At 42.0% G+C, this 20,073-nt stretch overlaps 1 protein-coding gene across 1 annotated transcript in view; it reads right to left on the bottom strand.

Moving 5' to 3' along the window:
• Window positions 1–13,888, bottom strand: part of CSTPP1 (centriolar satellite-associated tubulin polyglutamylase complex regulator 1) — a gene marked incomplete at its 5' end in the record, with an annotated part of 78,113 nt that extends 64,225 nt beyond the window's left edge. The window contains 2 exons of the mRNA XM_084263906.1: window positions 4,255–4,357; window positions 13,843–13,888. Of these exons, the coding sequence (XP_084120032.1) occupies window positions 4,255–4,357; window positions 13,843–13,888 (149 nt within the window). The remainder of the gene's footprint in view (window positions 1–4,254; window positions 4,358–13,842) is intronic.
• Between the last annotated feature and the right edge of the window lie 6,185 nt (window positions 13,889–20,073).

Here is a 20,073-nt window from a genome sequence, read left to right as displayed (position 1 = left end):
TCATTTTAAAAGACAAGGATATTGTTTACAGATTTATTTAGGTAATGTTGTACAGCAGTACAGGACTGAACAAGCCAAAAGTTTTTCTGACACCAAAGCCCGTGTCATTGCTATCGCCAGAGAAAGCCAAGAAAGCAGTATCGTATTTGTCCCCAAGGAATGAGTCGAACAAATTGTTCCAGCCAATTCAGACAGCAAGACAAAATGAAGTACTTTCATTGGTAGAAGTTGATACTTCTCACCATGATAACATCTTCCTATCCAGGGATCTCCAACTATATAGCACTGGCAGTCCTGTTACTCTGAACAAAGCAAATGTTACTTTGTGTCAAACAGGGTCTACACGGTGCAGACCTGGTATTTTGAACTGCCAGTCACACCACAAAGCTAAAAACACTATCTGACCCCCAACCTGCTGAACACAGACACCACAGGCACCTTCCCAAACAAATATTATCCAACTGTCTCACAAGATCTAGTCAGGGCACTTCAAGTTTGAGCCATGAGAAACATCCTTTACAGATAAAGGGGATCTCAGACATCAGCTTGCAGAGTCCATGGAAATAGCAAAGAATTTGCAAGCTAAAAGCAAGATGTTTTTCTCAATCGTTCTCCAGCTGGCAAGTGGTCAGGGAGACATTTCACTGGGGGAATAAAAAAGAAAACAAGAAATGTTTTGCAAGAACAGAACAACAGACAAAAAATACCTTTTCCTGTGTCTCCAGTTCGCTTGTATTTGGTTTATCAAACAAACCATAAAAGCGATAGAAGAGTTTCCTGCCTGAGGTAAGTTAGCACTGGTTAATATTTCTGAGCTTTCCAAAGAGTCTTGAACAGAGCAGCACATACCTGCCTGCAAGCTGGAAGAGAAAACGTGAAGCAAAGGGTTAGCCCAAAAGAAAAGCAAAAAATATTAATAGGAAATCTCTTGGTCAATTTGGGATTTTGCTGCTTATTTCAGCTGAAGTGGAAAAAAGCCACACAGGCTCCCTTTGAGATCCCAGAAAATACAAAGAGGGATGCAATGCACATTCTCTCTGCGTGATCAAATGCAGAGCATGGGGGCCCTGCTTTTATTCAGTACAGGAAAGATCCAGAAAACAGGATGATAAATAACGTATAGGAGGAACACGTCCCTTTAAGATATGCTGGCACAGAAGTTAGGCTGGAAGAAGTAAAGCAGCATTAGTTTGTAATTACACAGAGGGCTTTCAAGAGTCTACATTTCATGGAGATTCAAATGCTGAGCAGAGATTTCTTGGGTTTGTAATGAACAAATACCAGTAGCATTTCAGCATATCTATACAATCAAGACTAGTCCTAAGAGAGGCATAATTTTATTCATTTAGCTAAAAGATGTGGATTAATTGGCAGAAAGGTGATTGATCCCTATTCCTGTAATTGTCAGCAATGTTTCAGATGAAGGGATGCTCAAGGAACTCCCAAGACTGAAAGCAGATGTCCATACGATTGGGACAAATGAATATTGGAATAAGGTAGGAGGGAAAAAGAATACCCTTGAAGACTAAAAATACTCTGAAAGGAGAACTGTCCAGATGAAGGTCAGCCCTCTGCAGTCTTCAATCCCAGTGCTAGGCTATAGATAGCAGTGAAATAAACAATCAATTTCATTTCCTAGAAAAACCCCACAGTTATTGCAACTGGCACAACGATTTTAAGTGACTCATGGTGAGGTGGAACATCGTAATGCATGATGGAAAGACCACGATTGTTCCTCAGTGGTGAATCCAGCAAGAGAGGTGCATGGAACACCACTCGATTGGAAAGTGTGCCCTCTGAGAAGAGTTTGGAGAATATCTAAAACCCATCCTTGACACACTATCTTCATTATTTCTGAAAAGTTACTGAAGCTATTTTATCCAAGATACACTTAAAATATAAAAAGTGACTTGCCTGGGCCTACCTACTACCTTTCTAAACTCTGGGCTTGGTCTCTAATTAAAGTGAGACAGGAAAAGCACAATGTGAAAAACTGGACACCCTAATACCAGCACTTTCAAAACATATACATGTCAATCCTCTCAGAATAACCTGGAACAAGAAAAACACTGGGAGAGCGAACACAAAGCTTCTGGAATCTCACAAGGTATCTTTGAGTTTGAAGATACTGAGATTAAAGATAAAAATCAAGACCATGCTTATCTGCTAGACAGAGCAAGACCAAGCCAGTGTAGGTTCTAAAGCACAGCCTGAACTAGTGTTGACCGTTGTATGGATGAACAGGCAGTGAGGGCTCATCACTGAGCCCTGGGAGCCAGAATGTATGACAATTATGTGAATAATGATTTCAACTAGGTATTTCAGAACTGCCTTGACTTCAACCCTGGTAGGGAAATCCTGTTGGTGGGTGGAGGTCATTGTAGTCACGCTCTTTATCTGTCCTAAGCTCTTGTTTACTGATTAGCTGTTCAGTTGACTAATCTCAGAATTACTTTCTGTAGAAACTCACCTATATCAAATGGCATATGACGATTCCAAATCATGCCAAGTGCACAGGCTGTACTTTCATCCGTTCTCAAAACCTACTCTTGGTGATTAATTGTCCACAACCTTCACCTAAGTGACCACTGCAACTTGCTCAGACCTCAGAATTACACTGTTCATTGGTTTGTATAGTAAGAGCTTCATCCCTGATACTGTGTGTTGGGTTTTTTAAAAATTTTTATAGAGTAGAAAGAGGGAATGTTTTGAGTGTAAGCTACGTTATATACAACAACAGCAAACATCAATCTCCTTATAAAATCCATGTAGTTGCAAGTATTACTTGCTTCTAAAAGTTTTCTGAGATCTTTTGAAGTCAGCGTGAGACTAGAATGGATACTAAGTTAATGAGGAAGGCTAACAGTAAAACTAAACACCCTTCATATGGTGCTTGATTCTCCAAGAAAAACTGACCTTACACTTTTCTGCATGCTCTTCCAGAGATGCATGATCTTCCAGATTTTACAGCATGGTTGATTTACTCCAAGGGAAAGTTGCAGGTACATTGTTGAGAGCAAAAGAGATAAGGTACTATCAAGAAACTGCATTTTCTTGTTACAATGTGATCTACCTAAAAAACCTGTTACATTAACAGATGTTGCAAGATGGCCCATACTTTACCTCTACTGCCATGATGGTCAAAACCATGCTAGTCTTGAGCTGCTCGTTTCCCTATCTTAAGGGATACAAAAAAAAAAAAAAAAAGGAAAAGAGGCAAATAAAAAAAGCTTTCAGAATTTCCCCTCAGACTTGCTGCAGTATTTACCTTACTCATTTACCAGCAAGAATCTCAATTTTTTTAAAAGTTGAAAATGTGCACAGAAAAAAAAAAAATATCTCCAGTTGTCCAATCTGTCCCACTAGCAAGTTACATCTCATTTGGAGATCAGTTGGACACAAATGTGCAGGGGAAAAAAAGCAGCAAAACCAAAGAAGTACCCACAAAAAAAGCCTGAAGCTGTGGTCAACTGATAAAGCAAGCTACCCCTATGCTTTGAGGGTTTTTTCCCATGGCTGTAGCACAGAGATTGTTGTGAAATACTCTGTATGTTGATTTGCCACAGAAAAAGATAGCAGCAAAAGCAGCAAGGAAAGATTTTCAAGTGAGCACCAAAAGACAGGAACATATAACCACTGCAAGCAAACACATTACCAAAAGACCTAGAACTCTTCCAAGTAGCTTCATTAAAGATGTTATGCAAGACATCACTGAGCTGGCAAGACACACAGCAGTCGGCTGAGTCAACATCAACACTGAAGACCAGCACACAGTTTTTCCTCAAAAATAATCTTTCCAAATTAGTAGAAAGATATTATCTGTGCCAATTGTCTTCATTATTTAAGGACTTATGCAGGTTTTAATGGAGGAAGAGGCTTTCTATTAAAGCATTCACCAGGACAACAATTATGAGAAGAAAAACCAGTTCAAATTCATACTCAGAAAAGGGAAGCAGGAGTGCTGCTGAAACTCTGCTTTAGACATTAACGTTAAGGAAAGCAGAATTTGGGTCTCTATAGGTTTTTAAAAGCTCTGTTCCCTAAAATGCCTGCTTCACATGAATGTTTGTAACAGGAGAGGTACGAAACCTTTGTATGTTTCTGAAACATGCTCAGGCAGCCTTTGGCTAACCCAATGAAATCCAGCATTCACAACATAATCAGCATGTGTCCAGCTCCATTCTCCATGTACCCTGCCTGTTTCCAAAAGCCCCCCTCAGGCTGGCCCTATTGGCAGCTTCCTGATGTACTTACTATTCAGTGAAGAACCTGGCAATGCCATACTGACTAATATCTTCTCTGTTCTCCAGCAGCTGGCTCACTGCATCCTCCATGTACGTGAGGACATGCCTTTGAGCTGCAAATAAAGAGAAAGTAATAGACAGAAATTAGAATACAAGGGGCCAGCAAAGCCCAGAGCCAGACCAGTCTAGTTGTGTACCTAACACAACAAGCCAACAAGCATTTGCTCCCTCAGCGCGTAGAGGTTTCATTCTCCTAAATATGGATAGTAAAACTCTTGACCTAAATCCTCCTTACTTTCCTGGCTAAAAAACGTTGGCCATTAACAGTGCTGACCTTTTTTTGAAATCCTGTGACATTCTGGGAGTGAAAGAGGAAGAGTTGTGAGACTGTCTCACTGGTAAACGCTTCCTCAAGAAGAGTTCCCAGTCTCTGTTCTGAGTCAGTCACAGACAGCCAGTGTCGTCTGTGGGCATCTATGGGGCTTTCACAGAGCTTTAGGTGTTCCCTCCTTACCAAAGACAAGTAGCTGTAAGGTTGTTCTTTAAAGTTGTGTTGTTTGGTTTTTTTTCCTAAAGATGCAAATAAAAACACATCTGTTTCCATACAAGTATCAATGAACATTCTTGAAGTGGCAGGTGGGGAACAAGTCTCAACGCCAAGACAGATTTATATTGCTCAACACTCAGTCACAAATAACTGCCTAAACCCAACCTCAGGACATTTGAGGAGTGGTGGATCTGCCGGTACCCAATGCCCTAAGACTTCTGAGTAAAGATAGTTTGGTTATAACACAAATCATTCTGCTGTTTCTACAGGGGCAGACTGTACAAATCAAACATTTGCCAGGGAGGAAGCAGCACAGATTTGCCACTGAGGCCCTTTGATGTTTCTGGCTGGAAACCAAGCTGGAGCAACAAAGAGCTGAGTCTGGGGTGATACGCCAGCTACCAAGCAAAAGACTTTCCAAATCTACAAGTTCAACAATCAGAAGACAAGTCACAACGAACCCAGGAAAATTGTTCCTAACCTGGAAAGCACACAAACCCTGTTCCCAAAGCACACACCTCCATCCTAAACACGTATGCTACTGCACCTTTGCAAGTAGTGTCGTGTCCTAAAAAGAGCAGGAGAAAACCCTTAAGGGATGTAGGAAAGGCAAAGGCTGTTCCTGATCCTTGCCAATCTGCTCCAGACTTGGCAGCATCACCCCCTCACCAGCAACTGCCCAACCTCAGACCCACATCAATATTCTTCAAACCATTTTAATTTGTGCTTAATATCCTGGTAAGCATCAAGCCTGAGCCACTTGATGCACAGCATGGAAGTTCCTTTCATCTTAGTGTGGGGCAGGTGGACTTCAAGAGAGGCCCGGAAATGATTATTCCCAGTGGATGCGGTGATTAAAACTATGTATGAACATTGATTGCTATCAGGGGATTTCTCTGCCTAGAACACTTTTCAGGACAATGGTAAAATTGGTTAAGCACACCCTGGAAAATACCTTGCAGCTGATAGCAAAATGGTGAGCCAAAGGTTCAAAGATATTATCTGGCACTAAAAGATACAGGGCGTAGTTTTATTTAATTATTTTAATGCAAAGGAATAAATTTAATTTATGTGAGTGATTAAAGAAAAATAGCTCTGCGCACCTGTGTCCCCCGAGGGAGGAATGAGTCGTGCAGCTCAGTCACAGGCTCAAGATAACAGCAACAGGGTAACTTCACTTCAGCCCATCCTTCCTCCCTCTTCATTATGCAGCCCGGCTTGCACTCAGAAATCATCTTCCCAGGCCCCTCTTGAGCTGTCAGCGGTACCAGATGAAGCCAGGAAACGGTACAAGCAGACAGGCTTCCACTCATCTCAGCCTTCTGCTCAATTGCAAAACCGTTCTCAAAGCTTTGCAGGGAAGTTTACGCTCCTCCTGTCACAGAGCAGCCCCCATCAATGAAACACACTTTTGTTATTTTGCCTCTTCAGAGTCATTCGCCTCTCCCCTACAAGCCTATGGGAATAGGCAAGCACAGTTCCACAGCAGGGCTGACCTCTGTAACAAATACTTTTGAATCTGCTCCTGGAGAACAAGTTAACTTTCAACACTGAAATTCAAACATCATATACATTTTTAAGTGTGACAGAAAATATATACGGACCACTGCTGAATACAGTTGCTGGTAACTGGATACTTCCATTAAGCTTTTTGTTGCATAGCCTAAGGATCCTGGCAAAGAACCTCTCTACTTCCCAGAAAATAGGTAAAGATGCGGGGGAGGGAAGAAATTGGTGAGTGCAGAAGCTGAAAGAAAATAATAGCACTTAAAATCTCCTTGAGAAGTCTCTTTCTTTGGCTCTCCTGCTGCTATGCTCTTTTCCAGGTAGCACATTGCCAAACCAAATTCCAGCTCTAGCTTCCTGTTCACTGGCTGCCCAGTTCCATGGAACAGTACAACTAGTATGTTTTATAACCCAACCAGTTATACCCTACGCAGAAAAGTCACCGAAGACAATTTAAGTTGCAGGCAGGTTCTAGCAGGCCAGAAAGGCCAAAGAAAATGCCAGGAGTCTGGTTATAGCAAAATCGCAGCTCCACAATTGACACAAATGGTATTTTCCGTAACAAGCACTGGAACCATACTGGAATGTTAACTATTTATGCAAGCACAGTTAAAAATCCATGGTGTCCTATACAAAATAAGTGTGATGACTTGTATGTTTTTAATGGATTTAATCTCTCTGAAAATTGAGGGAGATAACCATAGAATAACAGAGTGGAGAGGGCCTCAAGGATCATCTGGCACAGCTGTAAATGGTGCATTGGTATTTTTGATGTTCACCTTGCAATAAGGCAGCAAGTCCAATTCAGAACATAAAGCCTAAATGCTCGTGCAATTGTGCTTTTCCAGCTTACTGTCTCTATTAATTTTCCTCCTGATTGGAATTCCAGTATACTGCAGCTTCCATGCAGGTGGTATTACGACAGGTTATCATCCTCAGCATTTGTTTATGGCTTACTGCAACAAAGACTCTCCTCCCTACTTGTTCAAAACCTTCCAAGTTAATGATTCATACAACGCACATCTGCTAAATTCTTCCCTAAACATTAAGTAACTGCCTGCCACAGTCATCTGGTAGGAGCTACTCTCTACTGTCAGGCAAGCTTTGTTACCAGGCTGCTTTCATTGAATGATCTGACAATGTTAATTTCAGAGAGGAATCCCGTGATGTTAAGTAGATACCTTCACAAAGAGTTCCTTAATTCTTATCACTAAAGCACTAACAATGATGTTACACTTAGAACCTCCGTCCTATCAATAGCAGTACAGCTCACTCAACACTGGCTACAGCAGCACTCAGGAGAACCGCCTCTGATGGTACCACCACCACATTCACAAGCTCGCACCCCACTATCGCTCACATGCCCAGGATTCAAAGCAAATTTTGGAATCAATGCACTTTTGGCTCAGAACCAAGTTCAGGCTTAAACAGCGGTTGTTCAATTTAAGCAGAGCCAGACCAGGTCACATAAATCTGTAAGTATGTGTATGAAAAAGGCAAAATAAGAACTGCACCCACAGTCAACCTGCAATCTCTACTGACTTCACCACAAGAGATTAGACAATCACAACTAATTCCATTTAGACAATCACAACTAATTCCACTGAGCCATATACACACATGCAGAATTATCTGGTATAGCAAAAATAGTCCTTTTACAAGGCACTGAATTACTTTTCTCAATCTTCTTATGAGAACAATAAGCCTGGTAATTCATAGATTTGACTACAAAAGACTGTAAAACCAAGCATTGAAAAAATGAAGGAAAAGGAAAACGTAATGCAAATTCTCAAAGCCAAAAATTCAGAGGAAGAAATCACATGTCAACTTTGAAAATATTACATATATGCAATATTGACTATCATCAGAAGCACTCAGGAATGAAAAGCATTAAGACCTTTGAAGCACCACAGCACAGGCTGTGTCAGTCACATGACACCCACTTCAGTGCAGCACAATCACATTAACCATAACTTTTCTGAATATTCTTTTTCCAGTTTCACAACTTACACCCATCTCCCTAATGTCACACTGATAAGAAGGTTCTCTTTCCAACAAGTCTGCCTTTTCTAAAGACAGAGAAGAAAACCTGAAGATCAGCACATCAGCATGCTTAGCAAGAAAGGATGCTGAACGACATATTTGAAGGGAATGCAAACATGGGATGGTCAGAGAATGCAATAACCATATCAGCAGACACTGCAAAAGGAAAATGAAGTGCACCAAACAAGGTGAGGAGCAAGCATAACTGGAATAAATTGGTATCAAGTCATACCTTGTTTAAAGAAGCAAGGGAACAGCGCCCTACAGCAGCAGTAAGTATTTATCCAATCATTATTGTATCAGGTAACTACATCACTGTGCAACTCTTCACGAGATATGACTACTTCTGGAACAGCAGCTGTCTACCAAAATAATTTGCACTATATGCACATAAGAGGACTCTTATTTTGTGTTAATGGCTGGTTCGTTCCTGGAATAACTGAGTATGTTGAAAAATCAGGAGTGGGAACTCCTGGATAATAAGACCAACTTCTCCTAATTATTTGCCGCCGCCTCCTCAACTGAAGTGCTGAAAAAACACACTATTTGATGCAATTAACATCATGATTAATTTCATTTAACTGAAGTTCAAGAGCATAATAAGCTTTCATGTATTTGGAATATTTCTGGCATTTTTAATCTCTAAGAGTGTATGGCACAGCAGCTAAATACCCTTTCAGTATTTGTTCTAAATTGGAGCTTAACTAAGGACATTGCTGCATTATGCACATTGGATAGGCACATCTATAGTAACACAAAATCAGTTTCACACAAATATTACCAAAACAGTAACAATGCAAGAGGGAATTAGTAAGGATAGAAACCGTAAGAACAAAATCATGTCAACTCTGGAAGTTTTTCCAGCATTAATGGTCTTGCTGGATGCTCTTTTTAATCTTTTCAGATATCATTATGAATTTAATCTCTTCAAAGATTGCTAAGGAAGCCTAAGCACGAGAAGTATATAAACAAAATAATCAACCTAAAGGCTAAATGACTGGACAGCTGCAGTCCCTTCCAGCTTTGCACAGCTTCACAGCGTAATTGCTTATTAACCCTCAAAATAAGGGTTTTTTGAAGGACAGAACACAATGAACTACAAGCAGACCTTGTCATATCAGAGATAACACTACGATGGGAGACATGCGCTGTTACTCAGGGACACATGCTAAGTGCCCACACAGCACAACTGTAGCCTATTTCATCATGTTTACAGTTTCAAAACCATTTTCAATACAAAAATTTAAGAAATGTTTCAGTTTATAACTTTATCTTGACTGTAACTGAAAATTTGTTTCAAACAATTAATCAGCATATCCATTACAAACCATAACACTGTACTCTTCCAGTTTGCATTCCTGAGGCTCCACACAGGCTGACTTAATTGTACAAGCCCCCCCAGCAGACCCCTTCCTGCAAGATGCCACAGAGACTCTAGAAATCACCTCAGCAATGCAAAACTGTTGAGCTATTGGGTTTTTAGCCCAACAAACCAAACAATTTATGCAGTGAATTAACATTATGGAAGTTGTTTTAAGGAGCATTAAGCAGCCTAATAGTTCCCTGCCTCTTCATGCTCAAAAGGAGGTCTGTGTGCTCTCCAGTTCTGGAAATCTACCTAGATCAGGATCAGATTTCACCTGTTACCTTTCAGGTTAAGGTGGAAGTGTCGTCGTGCAAGAGCATGTCTGGGGATGACACCTCCATCTTTTGGAGAAAGTACTAGACTGAGCCTAAGAATATTCAAACACATCTAACAGGTCTATAAGCAAACTCTTATACATCAATGGGGTGATCATTCATCTGCTACATTACAGCTGCCTATCTGTACAACAGAGAAAGAAATAAAGGTTTTTCAAGAGAAGAAAAACCAAAGAGGCATTATCTTTTTACAGCACAAGCTTTTTCAACCAGAGTGCCTCACAGATGCTCATCAAATATCTAGACTGAGAGAAGACAGCTGTCTGGATAACAACATAACCTATACATTGATTATGCTGTTCAAGGAAATCATTGCACTTGAACTATCCAACTCAGTATTTCTTAGGACTGTTCAGAAGAGTAAACCCTCAGTATTTTCAAAGTCTCTACACAACGGAGGTTCCCTGCTGAAAGCACCAATCCAGTGAATGTTCTTTCTAACCATGAAGCCTGAGACTTCTTAATAGAGAGAAGAGGAAACATGACCATGTTTCTGGCACCCAATAGTCCCACGTTTTACTGATAAGACACTTCCCTAACAGAGTATTCGTGTCCTTACATGTCTTACATTGGCAAAGGAAGAAAAGAAAGCACATCCTCGAGTTGGGGAACAAAGGGGAGGAGAATCCAGACAAAAATAAGGTCAGAAATTTACAATAATCTACTGCTTTTTCTCCGTAACAGCGAAGGGCAGGGAGGGATACAATTCGAAGCTTCAGAAGACAGCTGCATGAGCAGCACAATACACTAAACGCTTCACTGCCTGCCATAAATAACCAAGCAATCACCAGTTATTAAACCATAATGAGGAAGGCATGGAAAAGTGTCTCAAATAGGCCTCATTTTGCCTACTGTAGCTTGTTTCATCCATCAAATGAGAAACACATTTTCGTCACTATCCCAAACATTAATTGCTGTTTATTCAATGAAAACACTGTTTAAAGTGTCCTGCTTGTTACAACATCTTCCCTGTAGCCTTTCTGTCAACTGCAGGCTGCATCTCCTTCCCCATTCACTGAGTATCCACCACCTCCGTTCTTATGCCTACTATCTCACAACCATCAGGACATCAGATATGTTGCCCTGATTTTTATTTTCCAGGAACTCTACTGTACCAAAGCTTTGTGATTATTTTTTTTCATCTTAGGTGAATACTTAATTTTTTCCCTGTTCACTTCTATTTGAATTCACAACTGTTTTTATTTCCCTCCTACCATCCAAACTGGACATGGAGGAATCATCTCAAATAGGAAAAAAACCCCCTAAATATTTAATGCAGCAGGTAGCCCGTAATGTTATTTTGGCCACTCATTTTATTTGTTGCCTTCATTTTGATACTGAAAAAGAGGGTAAGTGAAGATTGCCCAGGTCAGGAAAGCCAATGCCATCTGATCTGGGAGACTCCAGAACACTTTACAGGACAGCCTGGGGCAACACAACTTCAGACTGAAATTACAGTATGTGAAACTCATCACAATTGCTTACAACCGCACACCAGGCAACTATATTAGCACAGACTCTAAGGCAGGCAATAGAACAAATCCAAAGAATGGTAGTTGCAGAACACCAGGTCAATGTAGTAAACATAAAAGCATCTTATGCAAGCGGGTAGGGAGGCGTGTTTGTTTTGAGAGAGGAGAGATCAGGTTTTGTTTGTTTGTTTGTTTAACTACTTTCCTACTGCTAATACACAATCCATTCCGCAGGATCTGTTAGCAGTTTGGTAAGTAACAAAGTCTCACAAAAACAAAAGCATTGTTACTAGCAACGTTTACAGCTGTTAGCAATACCATCATGTAGCAGACACCTTTCCCCCCCCCAACAGACAACAGATGCTGCAGCCTTAACAGGAGGATATACTCAGTGATTAACAGCACAGGCTCTTACACAAGTTCCTGCTCAATGTGACATGCTCAGGCATGTCTTTTTCTGACCCCGATGTGAAAATAAGTTAGAAGGTTTTACAAAATCAAAAGGGAATCTTAGATCAACAGGCAGAACAGAGACAAAAGGAGGCTCACTAAGTAGGTCAATAAAGCTGCTTGCACCTAAGAACCTTGCACACCTCTTAGTCTTATTTCCCAATTTCACGTGTGAAACAGAAAACTGGTTTATTGTTCAACTGTAAGGGGTTTTAGTTTGCTTCGCCAGATTGAGTGACTCAATCCTTACTGACAAATTTCACACAAGTTAAGGGTCTACTTCACTAAAAACAAATAAATGAATTTAAAACCAACTTGGCTTATTAAAAAAATTAAAAAAAAAAGAAATTTTGCAAGTTTCAGCCCAGAGCAACTCTATAAGTTACAAGTCTCTGTTACAAAGCGTAGGCTGAAAATGCTGACGTAGTGTGACAGAGTAGTACAAAACCAAAGGGTGTATCTACATGGCACACTCCTGTTCTCAAGTACCTGAACTAACTCCAGAATTGAATTCTACAAGAAGAGCTTCAGCAAAGTGAGTCTCCCCAGAATCACAGGCAACAGAGCACTAAACAATCTCTTATTCGTGCCTTGAGTTTCCTGAACACAGAATAGCACTGCAGTCACGTAGGCATGCACAAAGTACCTACCAGCAGCCTGGCAGCACCAGCACAAAGAAATTCTACTCTAAGATTAATTAGAGTATTTCTTTGCCTTAATACTTCATCTCTCTTTAGTGCTAAGAGGTGCTTTGAAAGAACAGTCAGAACCCTCCTCATCGACACTATTGCTAGGCTAAACAAACTAAGCTCTTTTAGTCTCCCCCCTGAGAGGCAGGTTTTCTGTTTCTGGGAGCCAAGAGTGTTTCACTAGTCTTGTTCCATTTTGACCTACCAGAGACAGCAAAATCATAGCAAAAGTAGTAACACAAAACAATCCATGCCATTTCTGACCTTTTCTTGTACAAGAAGGCCATGGTAAGTTATGTATACCTGTTACCAAACAGGCCCTTGGGCCTAGAAAATAAGAGCCTGAAGAGGCTCAAACACATTCCAATTGCCACTACTTGGAATTCATCTCTTCTTCAGCAACTAAATGAAGTCATATTGACTTTATTCTGTCCTAATTATTTTTATTTGGCACATTAACACTGAATCACTTTGCTACATAGTTTCCTGAAACACCAAGCAGCAACACAAACTGCTAGAACCAGCTTAAAAGGGAGCTGTAAGGGAGCAACTGCTTTAGAAGTGAAAAGACTTCAATTTCATGTGGGAAAGCTTGCCAACATCGTCTTATTTTAGAAGAAAAGCTGACATTCCAACCATCTCCCAACACCATCCCTTCCAAACAAGCATAAAATAAGATTGCCCATAGGTGTGTGTGCAGCCCAGGTTGGTATTGGGCTAAATGAGGTGATTGACTGCCACTGACAGCCAGACCTAGCTTGTCTCTGCGCACAGAGAGCCAGGGAGACGGGAGAGGAGGCGGCCGTAGCTCACTTCCTCAGGCCGGCGCTGCCCGAGCGGAGACCACACCTAAGGACCCCGGAGGGGAGCTCCCTGCGCCCAAGAGGGTCCCGCCGCCTCTTGCTTCAGGAGAGCGCCCGGAGAAGCGGCATCTCACGAGACGGACCTATAACCCCCCGGTGTTACCCCCTCCACTGCCGAGAAGGTGGACACGAAGTCGCTCCCACCCGCCTCAGCCCAGCCAAGGGGCGTGCCGCGGGCCTGAGGCCTCTCACCGGTGTACCCAGGAAGGCCGGACCGGGCCGCGCCGACCTCCCCCCCCCGGTCCCACCAAGCCTTAAGCAGGCCGGGCCTCTTCACACAAAGAGGCCAGAGACCTCAGGGCGCAGCCACACCGCTCCACTCCTCACCCAGGTACTCGGGCCCCGGCAACGAGAGCCGCTCCGGGCTCAGCATCCTCCCGCCTCCACCGCTCCCTCCCGGCTTCCGGCCGTTTCCAAGGCGCCCGACGCTTTCAGCGCTTGAGCCCGGCGCTGTTCGGCCCCTCGCCCCGTCTGGGAACACGACTCCACGTCGCCGGCGTTCCGCGCCTAAAACCGCCCGGCCTCAGGCCCCGTCCCGCCCCGCCACCCCCGACCGGGGACACGGCGGCCGCCCGCCCATCAGCCTGGGCGGCATGCACAGGTCGGGGTCTGCGGGAAAGGCAGTGAGGTCATGAGTGACCTCGTGGGAAGGAGGAGCGCGGTGACATTGCGGCCCGGCCTTGAGGAAGGCGCTGTGGGCACCATGGCAGTGTGACTGCGAGGGACGGGGCAGCGAGGCAGCGTGCACCTGGGCCAAGGGACGCCTCGGAGGGAGAAGGCCCAGTCGAGCTGAGGAGCCAGGCGTAAAGCCCTTCTGGTTACAGTTACGTTGGAAGACAGAAGATGCCTAATGCCAGGGGCTGACGATTACAGCTGCGGGGAAAAGGCCCTAATTGCAAGGTGAATGGTAATAAGTTAATGAAGGGTACCATACAGCACCCCTGTCCCAGGGAGCAGGGGATGAGCAGTGTGACCAAAGAGGTCCTTCACAGCTGTGTCCATACCACTCTTCTGCCAGTTTTTTTGCTCTGGAGAGGGATATGTGGGGACCATCAGGAGTTGCCCTTCATCCACATGGAAAGTCCTGAGCCATACAGCCCCTCCTGTTCTTGGCTGGGAGCTTGTGTGGGGATGGCCTTTGTCCCAAGGATGTGTGAGAAGAAAAGCTCTTTGCAAGGCTGGAAGCAACCCTGCTGGGCTCCTATTCCCCAGAACCTGATGGAGCTAAAATTCCCAGATAACTGTGCAGTTTCTTGTATCACCATTCAAAACCCCCCAGGATGTAAAAACCAAAAAAACCTGGAAATGTTGTCCATGTTTTTGCAGACAAATGCAAAAGAACAGTAATTTAAAAACCCACTTGTGCGTGCACATAACCTGCCTTTATTCCCCATCAGGAATAAAGCGTGACTGTTGGCAACTCAACTTTAACCTATGCTCAAAGGACAGCCACTATTAAAAAGGGTGAAGATGATGTTATGACTTACCTATTTATACCCCCCTCCCCCAAATTACCTGGAGCACTCCCCTGTCTTTGACTTGTTCTGTCTTTAAAAAGATACAGCTTAGATATAAATATTCCAAAGATGGGCAGAAAGAATAAGAAGTAGACAAGGGTATAGTCCAGTGTGTAGAATGTTCAGAAAATTCAGAGATTTTCTTAAAAAGAACAGGCATAACATATAAAATTACATCATCTAAAAATGATATAGATGTTCAGTTTTGTGGTTTGTGCATTTGGTTATAAGCTATAAATTTAAAGATGGGAAATGTTTTTTATAATAGATGCAGTTAGATTGTAGACTACATCGACGTAAGATATTTTTGATGCCAGGAATTCAGCAGAATTTAGAAAGGAGGTATATATTTCCAAGCAAAGTGAGAAAACAGGATTATGTTGTTATGTATGGAAGCGGGGGGGGGGGGTGGGGGGTGGCGTGGGGAAGCACATCTGTAGGAATATGAACTATCCTACTTCCAGTGCAGCCAATTATCTGACAAATGGAGTTTTGGAAAAAAATTTTCCTAACATGATGTCTGTTCCATAACTGCTCACTTTAGGGTTTCTGGCACTTTTCAGTGAGGTATCTGGTTCTACACCACTGTTGGACAGGAGAAAAGGAATTTGATAGACCCCCTTGATCATGAGGTTTAAGAGCACAGTTACAGCACTTTTAAAACTAGTGTCAAGGTCTCTATTTTCATAAGCGATCCTTTGTCATCAGCCAGTTTCCCCGGTGTGCAAAAGCCAAATCTGAAAACCTTCCTCTCTCACGTTGCTGGTCAGCTGAGCTGGCAGGAGCTCTCCATGTATTGTGCACTGCTTCATTTTTGTAATTTAAACCTTTTATGTAAACCATCATTTATCCTTGATCAATATCTGAATCACTCATTTACAAGAGGCCTTTAAAGTCCAGTTTTAAATATACTTTCTAACATTTCTATTTTTTAATTCTCTCTGGGATCTTTTTTTCTTGTTACTGCTTGGTCTCTATGTGTTGGACTTTATTATTTGCTTTAAACCAGCTAAGGGAATCCTTTTGGACACTGAGCCCATTTGTGGTTATAATAATGATAAGTTTCAGTAGTAGTGGCGCCTGACTGTTAACGACTCAAAGAAAACTATATAAAAACAAGATGTCATTTCTGGAGCCATTTATAGACTTCCCTGTTTACTATTGTTTCTCTCTGGGCTTGCCAGAGCCGGGATTAGGTGATATAACAGATCAGCTGAAGCACTCACCTGTTCTCTCACACTCATGACCTGAAAAAGGAGTAATGCTTCCAGCCTGGCCATAGACATTAACTTTGTTTTCCTGTATTGATTTTAGAACTGTGTTTTAATAAACTGAGAAGGCTTTTCGAGGTCACTGGAAAACATCTGCAAGTTTAATAGCTGCCCCAAGGGAAGCAAATCAGGGGCTACATATTCTTGTGGACCCAGCTGGAACAATGATGGTTAAAAAATGCATTTTTCTCCATCACAACCCCTTGGTGGATTATCAGAGGCACAGATCGCACTTTAGGGCAAGCCTATGGAGTACAGTTCTAGGGTCTCCATCTTCCCTGGGAATCATGGTAATGCTTGCACCTCTTAACTAAAATTGCTAACTTTTCTCTATTTAGGAACCCAAATCAGTCTTTCCAGAAGGATCAGTTGGACTACATTCATACATTTTGTGCATGTCCTCTTTCAGAGTTAAAGTGACCTTGATTTGATTTAGCTTAATTCACTTTAAAGTGTGGTTTAAGTAGTCTTTCACAAATCATACCTCTGGGTAAATTGGGCTAATTTACTTACATGAGTCCATGTGACCACAAGTTTGAAAATCTCAGTGGTATAATTTAAATTATGTCATGAGAGAAATTTTTTTTTTATTATGTTATGATGCATGGGCTGAAAAACTCCTTTCTCTGTCAATTTTATAAGCACATCTTAGCAATTTAGCTTAAATTGGGTTTCCATTTTCCTCCATTCCCACATACTTCATCCCCACAATGTTAATTGCTTAGCTCTCTTTGCTGGTTTTATGTTCATCTTCTTAAATGATACTATCAATGCTGAGCTGAACTATTTCCCTTTTATTAGCCAAAGTTCTCCTGAGAAACAGCTCCTCTTTCAGAGAGAGTATTATATAGAATAATAAACAGGACTAGATATCAAGCAACAAATTCCATAGGAAATGCCTTGTTTTAAACAGACTGAGTCACTTTGTCTGGGTTCTATTACTTTTCCTTAGAATGAAATACTCTGTTTGCTTAGAATTTTAATGATTATTGGTAAAGTAATTACAATAAAGCTTAGACATATTGGAGAAAACTCAATGTTTCTGTTTTTTTTTTCTTTAGGTGAGAACTGGAAATACTACTGCTTTGAGTATTACAGCTACCATGTATGTAGAACTGGACTGTGGGCAGTCTTCAGTCCTGTTTCATCTGACTTCTATGAAATTAAAGTAAGCCAGTTTCACAGAAACACTAGGAAACTGTCTAGCCTTTCTTGTTCATCCTTTGAGTTTCCAAAGCATTGTCCTGTTTTAAAACAGTTACCTAAAAGCTTCTCTTGTGGGAGAGAACTTTCTGAAGTTCGGTAGTGCTTTGTATTTTTTGAGGCTTCTTATTAAGGAGAATTAACAAAGTTGCAGGTGTGATAACAAAATGTGTATTTTAAGACACCTGATAAACAAACTGCACTGACAGGAGAAAAAAATGGAGTTAAAACAAACAACTGCCATTCTCTATTGATAATCTATTATTTTGAGCACTATAGCAGAGATAAGATTTGAGGAGAGATCTGAAGAAATGGAGAATTAATTTCAAAATGCTATTATTTATGTAAATTATTGGAAATTTTGTAAGTGACATTAGGATTCTGTTACTCAAGACGTTTGAAAAATCCATGTCACTGAAGCTGGATGATTCATTTCTGAGTCAGTTGCAAACACATAAAAACCTCCCCTTGATTTTCTGATTTAGTAGTTATTTTTATGAATTATGACCAAAGTCTTTAAACACATGCCCTAAAAATGAGATTATATAAAATAAAAAGGTCAGCCAAAATCACAATGAAATTATGTGATGAAAATTATCTGTATTTCCATATTGTTGATTGCTCAGGAGCCATGTACAGAGACAGGTCCGGTACTTCTAGTGCTTATCCTAGTCGAGCCTTTGCAAGCGTAATGAACTGTTTATCTGGTTCACATGCAGCACAGTGATTTCACCCAAGAAAACCAGTAATTTTCCTCTCCTAACACAGTATCAATACTAATTTACCTCTTCAGGCAAAACCTATTCAGATAGGACATGTGTTGTCCTTTAAGATCAACAGACTTGAGAGAAATAAGATGTGCAAAGTTTCTCACTCCCAACATAGAATCATAGAATTGCAGGGGTTGGAAGGGACCTCGAGAGATCATTGGGTCCAACTCCCCTGCCAAAGCAGCTCCCTAGGACATATCACTCAGATAGGTGTCCAGACAGGACTCCACCACCTCCCTGGGCAGCCTGTCCCAGGGCTCTGTCACCCTCACTGGGAAAAAGTTCTTCCGCATGTTGGTGCAGAATTTCCTATGTTCCAACTTGCAGCCATTGCCCCTTGTCCTATCCCCACAGACCACTGAAAAGGGGCTGGCTGATTGCCCCTGCATCCCCTGCTTCAGATAATTATAAACTTTAATTAGACCCCCCTTAGTCTTCTCAAGGCTGAACAGTCCCAACTTACTCAACCTTTCCTCATAGGGGAGATGCTCCAGGCCCTTAATCATCTTCGTAGCCCTTCTCTGGACTCTCTCCAGGAGATCCCTGTCCTTTTTATACCAGGAGCCCAGAAGTGGACACAATACTCCAGGTGGGGCCTGACCAGGGCAGAGTAGAGGGGGAGGATCACCTCCTTTGACCTGCTGGCTACACTTCGGATGCACCCCAGGATCCCATTGGCTCTCTTAGCCACCAGGGCACAGTGCTGGCTCATGGTCAACCTGTCATCAACCGGGACCCCCAGGTCCTTCTCCACAGAGCTCTTCTCCAGCAGGTCATCCCCCAGCCTGTACTGATACAGACGGTTATTCCTTCCCAGGTGCAAGACTCTACATTTGCTTTTGTTGAACCTCATCTGGTTTCTCCCTGCCCAGCTCTCCAGCCTGTCCAGGTCTCTCTGGATGGCAGCGCAGTGTTCCTGTGTGTCAGCCACTCCTCCCAGCTTTGTATCATCGGGTACTTGCTGAGGGTGGATGCTATTCCCTCATCAAGGTCGTCAATAAAGTTATTAAACAGGACTGGACCCAACACCGAGCCCTAGGGAACACCTGGGGAACATCTCACTCCTAACTCCTAACAAAATGAAGTCTAGAAACAACCATGTGTTTTCCAGTCAGTAATAGGGCATGACAGCAGCAGCTCCCTTACGTAGCCAGCATTTGTACCATTAAAGGGCTTAATTTTGACACTTATAATTGTACCTGGAAGTCTTAAGAATATACTGAACTAGTAAGATGTCATAAACATGCAGAAAACTGTGCTGTGAACATTATGCCATCATAATTTATTTTTATTTACTAGCTTCATTTTAATCTGGATTGCTCTGAAAGAAACTAAGCAAGGATCTCATGCCATTTTGAGGCCTGTCTATATTGAAGAACTTTATGTTCATCTGAGGATTTCAGTCTAATCAAATTCCTAGTTAAAGTCTTTAGGGAAAACAAACCTTGAAACATTCTTCTGCTTCTCAGTTATAGGAGTACTTCTGAATTCTGGGTGATCTGCTAATGCGAAGAGGGAATTTTAGTACAAGTTCTGTGGCTTACAGAGGTCATATTTTCATTTTAAAATCAAGGGTGGCTGTAAGTCATATGATAGATTCCTGGCATGTATTAAATGCACAGTCCAAATTCTGGCTAGTTTTGAGCTTCGCATTAGCAACCAAAGTTGGCTTTTTTGTAACATGTAAACTGTTGAAAGACTCTCCTTCAGTTTTCATTCCCTTTATCTCGTCAGGAAGGAAAGGACAACATCTTTAAAAGTACTTAAGGACCAAGCAAGTGACCCTTTTCTGCTGGA

This window comes from Gallinula chloropus (genome assembly GCF_964237585.1).
Source record: "Gallinula chloropus genome assembly, chromosome: 4".
In the NCBI taxonomy this organism is placed as follows: Eukaryota; Metazoa; Chordata; class Aves; order Gruiformes; family Rallidae; genus Gallinula; species Gallinula chloropus.
Note: the sequence above shows the minus strand (reverse complement) of the source record. Positions and strands in the feature narration are given on the sequence as shown.